This window comes from Conger conger, chromosome 5 (assembly GCF_963514075.1).
Source record: "Conger conger chromosome 5, fConCon1.1, whole genome shotgun sequence".
Taxonomy (NCBI): domain Eukaryota; kingdom Metazoa; phylum Chordata; class Actinopteri; order Anguilliformes; family Congridae; genus Conger; species Conger conger.
Window position 1 is genome coordinate 57,047,587 of NC_083764.1, and position 13,003 is coordinate 57,060,589.

General features: G+C 40.5%; 1 protein-coding gene across 1 annotated transcript; it reads left to right on the forward strand.

The window, feature by feature from the left end:
* Positions 1-2,710: 2,710 nt before the first annotated feature.
* Positions 2,711-5,492, forward strand: klf17 (Kruppel like factor 17). The gene is made up of 3 exons (XM_061242122.1): positions 2,711-2,941; positions 3,241-4,258; positions 4,466-5,492. Exons 1-3 carry the CDS (start codon positions 2,855-2,857, stop codon positions 4,639-4,641), a joined length of 1,281 nt encoding a protein of 426 aa, XP_061098106.1. The 5' UTR covers positions 2,711-2,854; the 3' UTR covers positions 4,642-5,492.
* The last annotated feature ends 7,511 nt before the right edge of the window (positions 5,493-13,003 follow it).

A 13,003-nucleotide genomic window follows, 5' to 3' on the forward strand; every position in this document is an offset into this window, starting at 1 on the left:
TATTTGCTTTTCCGTTACAAATCCAATTAAATGTTATCGCCTAAAATTACTGTGGAAATGCTAACATGCACCAGGAGAGATATGTTCGCTAACAAGTGAGTATCGGAGTCATCAGTGTAACAATAACAGTTTTGGTCACAAGTTCGATGTGTGCCCACCCCCACCTACTCGCTTCTAACGCGCGCGCGCGCGCGCGCACGGAAGAGAGTGAAAGTGGTGCCCCGTGATGTTGGAAAAAGGTGTCCAGATTTCGCTCAGGAAATTCACGCCATTTCCATTTCCACTTGGCTCCAGACACAACGGCTATTCCGGATCTCAATTTGCGTAGGAGGTTTAAAAATAACCCGAGTATAAAGACAAGACGAAAATCTCAGTAGACAGCCCATTCCAGAAAATCCCCCCACTGTGCACACTGCCCTGTACACTTTGTACAGAGGAAAATTGTTCATATTGAATCGTTTATTCTAAAATAAATGTAAAATAAAAATAGATGTATTTATTAGTCGCAACCCTCCAAAATGATATCAATGTTTATAATGTGCTTTTAATGCAATTAAGTCAAAATGGTAGGGGGTGTATAAGGGCCACGTCAATATCATGTAAAATTACACATGCAAGTTTGAGAGCACAGAAGCGGTCGTATGACATATGACTGCTTAAATGCTATGAAATAATTACTCATTTAAGTGCATATTACACATATATAGAACAGCACTCATGACAGAGCTCCTACAAAATTAGTAATTACAATAAACTGACATTTTGGCAAAGTTAATTTCTTCATGGTGCAATTGTATTAACATTTGAAGCTTTTCGGAAATATTGCTTGCTGTTTTATTAAATATTGCAACGATCTGTGGCCTAATCTACACTACATTTTAACAAGGAATTTTTACATTTAAAATGAAAGTTCTATTTTAACATGACACTTATTTTTACGGGTTTGTTTGACTGATGCCGCTTCCAAAAAACGCTATACAGGCAACTGTCTCCAGTCTGCAATATTAGGCAACTCAAACAATACCGGGGCAATCTGTTTCAGCGCTTTTGTGGCAAATAGCCTACAGCGCGTGGCGTTTATCTATATATCTCAGTATCGTGTTCTTTCACGTATTTTGGCTTAAATAGCTCAAATAAAAGACTGTCAATAACATTCCATTAGAATGTTTTATTACATTTTCAAATTCAAAAATGATATACTATCATATGTAATATTCCATGTGTCAAACAATTGTTATTATTTTACTTTTGTGACAATATGCATTGCTGCAGCTTTATCGACTCCATATGGAGCTGCTATTTCATTCAATATTTATTTGTATTTGTAGGCTATTTTTATTTTTCAGTGAGAATCATCATCAGTGTAAAGTAACTGAAAGTCGTACAAAACGAGCCCCTTACCCCGCTGTCAGCAACACGTTTCGTGAATTAGTTTGTTCATGTTAAAACCATTAAGGAACATGTCACCATATTCTTTGCATATAAGATTAACGGGCTGTTTCGATGGCTCTGATAATTACCACGGTTTTGTGATGTTAAACAGGTAAAGAAAATGAACATCTCTGCCAATACAAACAAGTTTCTCGAAGATTTTTCAACTGTTTGAAGCATGAAATTATATTCTCAGCTCTAACAACCCGACCAAGACCAATATTATTATTATTATTATTATTATTATTATTATTATTATTATTATTATTATTATTATTATTATTTGTAGTAGGAGTAGAAATTGTAGTATTGCTGCTATAATTATAACATTTGCGCCTTTTACTCAACATTAGCTATAGATTACCGTGAGAAATGCAAATAACTTGCGTTATATCAACAGTAGACAACATTGGCTTTTTCTCTTTTCTAAGAATTGCCCGTTCCCTTCAACTTTTCCCTTCGAAAAGATAATTGTCTGGGCCAATTGATAAGGTTGAGTTGCGCCCCCTGTTGCTCTCACAGTTATTTCAGGCATTCGCGTGCATTGAGGAAAAGTTAACTCCTGAAAACCCAACTTAAACTTAACAAGAATGCTGGATCCTATCCTCTGACACATCGACACTTTAAAGTAACTGGCCCTAACAAGTTTGAAAATGATTTTACGGAACACGTTTTGATTCGTTTAGTTATCAGGTTTTATTAATACGATAATGCATTCAGACTAAACGTATTATTGTTACGCTCCATGTCCTACACGGTATAAGGCTGAAATGTGAGCTGTGTTCATAGTATTCAATCCACAACAAACAGGGTCCGGGGACGAAATGAATTCGCACAGCTGCGACTTTACAGGAATTTGCAAATGATGGCTGAAATACGATTTTAAAAAGTTAAAAAAAAAAAAAAAAAAAAAAGTTTAATCTTTGTACATACTTGTAACATGTTGTACTCATTAAAACATTTTGGTTGCATTCATTTCAGTATGAAATGTATTCGAGTGGAGGTAGCGTACTATATGCTGTTTTGCATTTAGATCACATTTATCAGATGTAACCTGTTTGCAAAACAAACACTATGTTCATGGCATTGTTCAATCATTTGAACATTAAAATGATCATTAATCTGTCATTAAAATCTAGTCTAAATTACTTGCAAGACTGGATAGGTAATAAAATAACTATGATATTACTACACCCCCTACACTTTTTCCCGTATTGGCCGTCAGGTGAAGGGAACGCCCACAAGCCAATCAAAATCGAGGGCTGATGTATAACAAGCGGACGTCTCACGAGTTCAGGAGTTGAGGAACTTTGCATACATGGTTCAGGACCTAAGCAATTTGCTTCTGCAAACGAAACGCTGAGTTTTCCATTTGCTTGGAGAAACTACAAGACATTAGTCTCGGAATTCCTAACTTTTTGAAATGGCTCTCGCAGATGCGATGCTGCCGTCGATAAACACGTTTTCAAACAGCCAGACATTGGAGGAGAAGCAGTCTGAAATTGTCCATGTAAGTATTCCGATTCAATTACAACGTATTTTCACTATTAACATGTTGGTCGGGAACTACAAATACTTAAATACTAACCGTTACAAATCGTTGAAAATGTATATTTGGTGACAGCATAAGTATATATCATATATATGGACAAAATTATATTTTACTGGGTGTTTTCCATTGCATTTCAACATAACTTGCATTTCTGGTTTGAGTGACACAGTACTGTGTAACATTTGAATACATTTTACGTGCTTCTGTATTTGCATTTGATATTTGTGTCTAACTATCTCTCTATTGGTGTCACGCAGCTCTGGAAGGTTGACGAGAACAAAACCGGTACAACTCGCGATGACCTGAAACCCCTAATTGAAGTCGAGTTCAGCATTGTGGAGTCACCTTCTTCGATCAAAGACGAGGATGACCTTGCCAAGTTCTTGGATTTAGAGTTCATCTTGTCGAACACAATTGCATCTGGAAACGGCTCGCAGCCTTCAACTTACCCGCTGCCAGAGTCACCGGAGAGCTGCAGCACTGTGTGTGACAGTGACGGCTCCCATCCCGCACCCGCGTACAGTAACGGCAACTTTACCACAAGCCCGGGTCACAGTTTGGTAGCAGAGCTACTGACCCCAGAAATGAACTACCAGGGTGACTTGCAGCAGGACTACAGTTTTAAATCGGCAATGGACAGACGGGAGTACACTGAGTTACGGGCTCTGAACATGGGTCATCCCATCCATGTGCCCGTAGACAGTGTTCCGCACATGGGGCATAAAATTAAGACTGAGAACTTCGAACAGTCGTGCATGATGGCCCGTGATTTCATGGACGAGATGTACGAGCAGAAACCGCGTGTCCTGCACCACGCGCACCCGCACCACCAGCCTGCACTCCAGGGGTTCGCGCACCCCGGAGTGCAGCAGCATTCGCCCCAAGAAGCAATGGTGCGCAAAGACTGTCATTTGACACCGATGCATCCGCACCATCAGCCCCACGTAACGCATCAGCGACAGTACATGGGCAATCCGCCTTACCCGCCCCAGTACCCCCACCACCAAGGTTCCCAAAGTGCGCAACAGTATCACGGACAGTACGGGATGTTCAGGGAACCCTTGCGTGTTCACCACCCGACCATGCCCGGCATGATGCTGACACCGCCGTCTTCGCCGCTTCTGGAGTTCTTCGCACCAGATGACTGCAAGCCAAAGCGAGGGCGTCGGTCCTGGGCGAGAAAACGCACCGCGACGCACAGCTGCGAGTTCCCCGGCTGTGGGAAGACATACACCAAGAGTTCGCACCTGAAGGCTCATATGCGAACACATACAGGTAATGAACGCGAATCAACGCTTACTGTGATTGTTTACTGAGTGAAGACATGATTAAATTACAAGATCATTTTTGATTTGGATGTTGAAGAATTGGGAGAATTGTATACGTTATGTCCCACCCAGTTTCGTGTTCTAAAGTCGATTTGCATTGAATAACGAGAGACAAAAATGCCGATGCTTAACCATTTTGTCTTATTACCCACAGGTGAGAAGCCATACCACTGCAACTGGGAGGGCTGTGGTTGGAAGTTCGCCAGGTCAGACGAGCTGACGCGTCATTATAGGAAACACACTGGACATCGGCCGTTCCAGTGTCACCTGTGCGAGAGAGCCTTCTCCCGATCCGACCATTTGGCACTGCACATGAAGAGGCATATGTAGAACGGACGCCATCTAGTCTTTGAACTGTTGTTTAGCACTCCATTTTCAAATGACTTTGTATTTATATTGTAACGTACTTTTTGGGTATGGGCATGGCATGTAAATATTTTGATATATCTATTTGTCACTAAATTAAGACAGTATTTAAGAAGAAAGGCGCATCACCCTTTAAAATTAGACCTGTACTAGACATAAATTATTGAAGGTGAAGCCATGCTTGGCACCAGTAGAGGCTAATTTGGCAATAGAATTTTGAACAGGGCAGGACCCCTAAGAGATTTTTGTACATATTTTTAATGCAATTTTCCTGTGTTCTATTTTTTCATTGTACAATTTTGGCAATTTCTGCCTGAAGTTAGGGAAGAATTTTTTTTACTTTATTGAGCTTTTCTATTGGAGCGCAGAGTGTGTTCAGTTTTCATACTTATTTCAAAGTTACCCTTTCAAGGAAATATGTTTGCTTCTCTCTGAAATGCATTTCAATTACCAGATGGTTGCTTTCGATTTTATTACTGAGGTGTGCAAAGGGTTGCAGAATTAGGTACTGACAGACTGCCCTTCAATGAAGTTGTATACTTTGTAAAGTATGTGTTCTATAGAAACGGTATTCTAAATATACTTGAAAATGTTCTAGTTCATATTTCTCCAACGAAAACTGGTCTCATAGTTCTCAAAGAAGTACTTTTCCACTACTACAATGCTAAGTGCCTCACAACAAAAGTGTAATGTGTTCACGCACATTTCCAACACTTCAAACTGAGGCCTTTTTTGTAAATCTGACACTAGACTGGAGAGAAATTGTAAATTACCTGTAAAAGTGTTTTATTAAAAATAAAACAGAAAAAATATAATTCTGTGTTGTGTACCTTCATTAAAATGTGTCACACATTGTACATCATATTTAAAATGGTAAGACATTCATACATTTTTTTTTTTACATTACATTTTATTTAGCAGATGCTTTTGTCCAAATCAGGTAAGGTAAAACTCATATATGATTGGTTGTAAGGCCATGAACATATGTCCAGTACACAAGATAGAAAGTCCAAGTCTGTAACTGCCAAGAGAACTACAACTTGAGGAAATGTAAGTTTAGTAAATGTTTGAATATGACAGAGTGGAGTAAGGATAATAGCAGCACCAAACAGACAAGCAGGTACTGCAATACATGGTAAATGATGCCCCCTCCTGGATATTTTGCAGATTGCCCATCCCAAGATGGACATGAATAGCAATTAATTTCTGATCCTGACCACTGTAGACTGCAATCGGCATCCAGTTGATCAATTAATACAGTGGATTACACAGTTACCTCACCTCACCTGGTTTCTTGGGTCTGAATTGATCGCTGATTTTAAATCTAAAACAAAAACCAACAGACCCTGCGGCTCGCCAGGACCAGGAATGAAGATCCCTGTGCTAGAAGAAAAATATTGTTCTAAGCAAAAGCTGGAGGAGGTGGGGTAAGCCATATACTAGATACTGAGAGGAAGTAACATCGTGGATACAGGAAGGTGAGAAAGGAGGAAGGAAGAACAGATGTGGAGGGGCAGAGAGCCTAGGTTTGTGTCCCATCCATCCATCCATCCATCGTCACAAAGCCGGGTATACCAGGCGTCCCTCTCCCCCGCAACGCATTCCAGCTCCTCCTGGGGGATCCCGAGGCGTTCCCAGGCCAGGAGAGATATATAATCTCTCCAGCGGGCTCTGGGTCTACCTTGGGGTCTCCGCCCAGTTGGACGAGCCCGGAAAACCTCCAAAGGGAGGGTTTGTGTCCCAACACTGAAAGAAATTCTCCTTTCCTCCACTTGTCTCCTCCACTTGTCTCCTTCTCCTACCTAGGAGTACGGGCAGGAGGAGACCAGTGGAGGAAAGGAGGATGCATTTGTAGAGTATTGCAAGATCATGTTGCCTTGCCTGTGGGCGGAGCCAGGAGAGTCATAAAAACGGCTGGCTGGATGAAGCAGCGGCAGACAGCCTGTGCTCTGGGTACTGCTGCCCAGGAGCATGCTGGGATACTGGAGCCACTGGGTATCTCCAAGAGAGCCCTGTCCCCTGGATCAGAGCTCAGAAGAGGGAGCTGCCTGTCAGACATGGTGAGTGAGATAACTTCATCAGAATTATATTGAGATTGAGAGACAGAGAGATAGTGAGAGTTATTTTTAATACACAATATTCTGATTTACAATTATTGTGACTTTTTTCTTGTTGCCTCTTTTTTGTTTTTGTTCATCCGACCAGCTTTGGCAATACAAGTGTACTAATTTGTTATGCCAATTCATTTAGATTAATTTAGAATTTAACTGAATTTAACTGAGAAAGAGAGAGAGGGAGTGAGTGAGAGAGAAAGAGGTATTCACTCCTTGACTCACTCCTGCAGAAAGGTTTATTTTGTTATGTACAACTGTTGTCGTTGCTAGGAAACAGAAGCTCTCAAGGTCCGATCTCCAATCAGTTGTAAAACAATTCCAGGAAGTGAAAAGATCCCACGAAAGCAAAGTCTGCAGAAAATTTGACTTTATTGTAGCACACGTGCACAAAAGCCAGTTCAAATCCTCAGATTTCCAACCTTGAATAATAGACAAAACCTTCTTTTTATGCACAATCCTTATCTCAGTACAACCAATAGCTTTCTTAAAAACCATCATATGACCTGGCTACGTTGCAGATGTTTACTTTTCAGTCCTGAAACCACTGTGGCGAGTTTTCCCCTTGATTCTCAAAACAAAGAAAGATCATTTTCCATACATTTTGTGCTATAGGCTGTGTCGTCTAATAAACTTAAGTTTTTAACATGAAAACCATATGAAACACGGTGCTATTCACTATATAGTGTTTTCCAGAACTTTCTACGACCTATAGATCAGTTTTGGTGATTTCCACCCTATATTCATCATTTCACTTAGCTTTGGATTGTTACACGTGGGCCACCTATGCATTTCTAATAACAATATTCATCAGTAAAAAGTCATAAAGGAGTACACAGATGTACTGAGCATCAGTCAAATCAAAATCATAGAAATTATATGATAAACATCAAATGAAAATAAAAGTAAGTCATAGAAAGTATAGGTACACTGAACAGCAGTGACATCATAGAAGATATACCTTAATCATCAAAGAAAGTATGGAATATATACTACTACACATCTACTCACTACTTTATTCTAAGTGACTAAACATAATTCTTTAATCTTGCAGTCTTTGCTCTCCTATCGACAGTGTACACTGTGGTTTCTTGCGTTTTCATAAGCTTGGTTATAAACAGGTTCTAGGTTCATTCAATTTAATAAAAACAGCATACATATGATATATGGATTATATGTTGTGTATACATATATATTGATACACTCTTAGCCTACATTTTCGAAAGCGTTGGAGGAACCAGCTTGTTCATTAGGGCAGAGTCTGATTTTGATTTGTACTTTTTTGGGGGGGGGGGGTCTCCTGCTCTGTGAATTTTCCCTACACTGTGTATGTCTTTTTATGGCAACGCAGCCAGTAATCCGAATGATGCTAAGCTAAAGTATGTAGTTATTCTAGCTTCACTATTTAGCAATCAAAATGCAAATGTACTAGATTTTGAGATATACATTTAGTTATTAAGGTATAAAAGTCAAAGCATTATTGCATTGTCAAGATACTTGTGTGTTATGATCGCCCAGACCAAAAGGCTGTCATTACATCTGAATCTAGGCTCTCGTTACATCATTTTTCTTATTACCCACAGGTGAGATGCCATACCACTGCAACTGGGAAGGCTGTGGCTGAAAGTTCGCCAGGTCAGACGAGCTGACGCGTCATTGTAGGAAAAACACTGGATATCGACCGTTCTAGTGTCTCCTGTGCGAGAGGGCCTTCTCCCGATCCGACCATTTGGCACTGCACATGAAGAGGTATATGTAAAACGGACGCCATCTAGTGTTTGAACTGTAGCTTAGCTCTTCATTTTTAAATGTTTGGACTGCGAAGGTAAATTGTTTTCCGAACAGAACACGGGGAAGCGACCACCAGAAATTAACCTCCGTACAATGGTAGTTTTTCTCCTGAGGAATGTGGTTTATGATTATTGTTACTTATTGACTATCCCAGACCCTAAAACGCCTTGATTTATGTGAATTGGACCAATACTTATAGAGAAAACTACGAATAACTGCACAACATCCCTGAGTTCGGATACTCACTCTGTTTTGCGGGCTGAGCCGTACACACCTGCTCGGTTCGTAGTCCACTGTCCCCTGTGCAGAGCTGCCAACTTTTCAAAAAACCTTGGAGTGAGATTTTGTCGGGGTAACCAAAATGTAACCGCGCACGCAGCCACACAAGTTGGTGGCTCAGATATCAGAGAATTTGAATTCATTTGATGTTGAACCCATGTTGTACCGTGCATTTTGGTGGTATGTGGGGAGGCCCAACGCCGTTGATAGGGGCGGCTTACTGGAGATGGACAATATTGGTTACATTCTGTGAAGCAAAGACATAGCTGAAGGTCCACCCCCAGGAAATTTTGGATTAAGTAGATGTGATTTCCTGCATTCTAGTGGATTTTTGGGTGGTCTGCTAAAGATGTGCAATACCTGAACTTATTCTGATTCATGTTTGGCATCATGACTTGTAGGGCCTAGTCTGGAGTTGAACATTCAACCAGAAAACTATTGTTGTGCCTAAATGACTGCCTAGACCAGTGTTTAAGATTTGACCTAGGTAGGTTGATTGATATTTTGATTACAACAATGGTATTAAACTAATTCTGAACTGAAACCTAACCTATGTTGTGAATAATTGTATTAAGAGTACTTAATGATTTATGTTCAGCCAAAAACGACAAGATTAGTTAGGGAGATAAATTATTCTTCATTCAAAGCCTCCCACCACATGGTCCATTAGAAACAAATAAAGTGCAACAAATAAAGTGCTTAAAGTGCTTAAACAGTACAACTTTTCAAGCAATAAAACAGATGAACGCATTACAAAAATAACTAAAAATGAGGTTATCAGTATCAGATGCAGATCAGAAGCTCCAACAGGAACACACTCTAACAGTAACAATCCGCAAGCAAAGACTACAGCAGAGACAGAGACTTAAATACAAACAGGACCAATTACAGAAAATACTAGGCAGGTGGGGTAACAGGGAGAACACGGGCTACAAGACTATTTGGCTAAATAAACACAGGTGAGACATGACACACACAAGGACTCTAAAGACAAGACACAGACTAAAGACTCTACAGACCAATACACAGACTAACAGACAGGGGGTGCTAAGACACAGAATACCAACTGAACATACATTCAAAATACCATCCAACCAGGCCAAAAACAGAGTCCAACAGAGAAAACACATAAAGTCCTTGTCTATGATCTGTGGGCACGGTTATACTGGCCTGTGGCCTTCTTGGAGGCCTTGATGACATCTGAGGGGGGCTCCCATTTGAAACAGGGCTCCAGGTCGGCCATCTTTATTGTCATTATTGAGGACAGGGTGTCATCCAATGCTAGGCTGTTTCTGATATTGGTTTTGTTCAGTCCCACAACTGAAAATACCCTCTCAGCGTCTGCGTTGGAATGGGGCAACACCAGGACCAGCTTGGCGACGGTAGCAAGCCTCTCAAATTCGTTGGCTCCTGTCACCTATGGAAAATGCATCAAGAACACAATGGAAAAACATACCTTGATTTTTTTATTGATTAATACTGTAAGTATACTGTAGGTTGATCCATTAACACAGTTCAGATAAAAACATGCAAAATTTGCAAAATGCATGACAATATATGCCTGCGACAATTTTATAGCAACATAGCCAAGCCACACCTGCCAAAATGAAAGACAAAAAATAAATTGTTTACCTTATGTTTCCGGGTTGCCATCTCAGCCCAGAAGCTTTCCATTTCAGTTTCGTCCTGCAGGGATATCATTGCATGGTCTGATAACTTAGAAACTCCTCACCCAGAAGGTCATGCTCCTCTGGACCATGGTATGGGAGGAGATGGGGAAACCTATTTATGAAAGTAGAGTTACAAGTTGTTAAGTTTTAGATATATTGTCATCAACCAGCAGCAGTTCATATGCATCTTTAAGGAGAAGCCATATAAAAATTGCTCATGTGCAGTTTAGGAGTGAACATATATCATCATAAAAAGCAGGGTATTTTAGCTAAGATGATAAACAATAATTTGAGAAAAAAAACTAACCTTTCAACAAAGTACAGGACATCTCCGATGTCACTTTCAGCCCTCTGCCGTACATCTACAAATGTTGAATGTTTGAGCAGTGGCTCTTTCAGTGGCAGCTTCTTTAGTGCATAGTCCACAGCACTTGTCAGGAAACACAACACAGCTTCGTGGAATGAATCCACCTGCTGTGGTGTGATGTCACCCTTGTCAAGTAGTTTGTTGAGTTTAGCCCTGGTTGTGAACCCAATGTTCAACTTCCTGTTACAGATACAGCATACCAGGTTAATATAAATGGTTTAACATGCTGATGCTGCAATATCAGCTAGACACATAGGGCAAGAAATCCAACCAGAAGCCCACTGTTAATGGAAGGACTACCACACACCTTACTAGGTTTCTACTCATGAAGTGACAAAATGCTAGGTACAAGGCTAAATATCACGTTATGTATCACATATCACAGCGTTTGGTCATAATAATAATCAAACACTAACCTGGTAAATGATATTGCCTTCTCTTTAAAGGCAATATCACCAGGCTCCTCAAGGCCCTGCAGAGCTGCTGGAATAATGAACTTTGAACAAAGCTTGCGTACAAATTTCACCATCTATAACAGACATTTACAAAATAGGAGGTGAAACCTGTTTTAGAAGATCCCTGCAGATATCAGCAAGAAACACAGAATAGAAAAACAGCAAAATCCAATCCCACCTCATCATATAACATAAATATTGATGGCCGCTCTCTTTGAAGAAGCAAGTTGAAAGTAGTGAAAGTTGGTACGGTGGCTTGAAAGAACAGCAGGTACACTTCTGTCATGGGGTCAGTGAACGTCTGCACAAGCCTCTTGAACCTGGCCTGATTTTCATCTTGAATCAATCAATAAATAACACAAAACAAGAGGTTATCAATAATACAAGTATGTGACTAACAATCCATGTAGTTGCTGCATAATGAAATAGATAAATGATGACCATACCAGCAGATTTGAAGTAGCTGGCCAGAGGTTCATAAAGCCTCAGGATCCTGGTCACACAACGTTCAAGGCTTAGCCAACGAACCGAGACATGGAGGAGGACCTCCATGTACTCCGCTTCATGGAGCTCACAAAACTCTGTTCCAGACATATAATTCCATATCATATATTTTCTACAGCTCAGCATTTCAATATTACACTTAATAGTATCAAACACGCATACCTGTCAGGTATCCTTTCCGATTTGTGCTACCCTTGAACCAGTAACCGATGTCCACTACCATGTCCTCCAAATCAAAATGGGACACCTGCAATGCATTAATCAAATCATAACATAATCAGTCAATGCATGTAATTAGGATTCAAATAAAAAGTCACATGTAAAGATAAATCAGGCCTTAACTCACTTTAAAAAATCCCACTCCTGCAGCTTTGGCGGTGTTATGTGCCACATGACAAGGACAACCATGAATATAGGTGTTGGGATGCTTCTGGAGGACCCTAGAGGCAATGGAATTACGTGATCCAATGTTCACAGCTGCATTGTCGACTGAGAGACCAATGCAGTTCTCCCAAGGGATGCCATGCTCCTCTAAGGTGGTGTTCATTTTGGTGAAGATCTCACTTGCTGTCCCACATCTCGTCCCAGTTGTTGTGCACATATTCAAGAACTGGTGGACAACTTTGCTGCCCATGAAGACCCGGACAGTAAGCGGGTTCATCTTTGCCACTCCTATAATGACAAGTTAGAATCATACAGATGTTCATGTTGTTAGATATTTAAAAATATACAAAGCAAATGTTTTGCAGAGGAGAAAAATCTCAAATAGTTTGGAAAATACCAGTGTCATTTGACCCATCTGTAACAAGGGTATAGGGGGCTTTTTTCATCTCCTTCACAAGCTCCTGTGTGAAATATGGCGCTAGTGCTTCATTGGTAATGCAGGATGACTTTGTCCTGGCACACCTGTACTCCTGTGCTGTCTTCGAATCTCCGAAACATTCTTTTAGGAGAGGCCCTAGGTGGTCCGCAAAGGCTAGGGGGACGTTGTGAACTACCAACCCAGCTGTCATTTTGACCTCAGCCCTTCTTGTCTGTAAGAAATAAAAAAATATTAGCCCTAACCCAAAAGACCATAGTTTATTTCAAATGGACACCTGCAATAATAGGGCACAGGTAAAAAACACATTCAGCAACTAAGATCTCAAA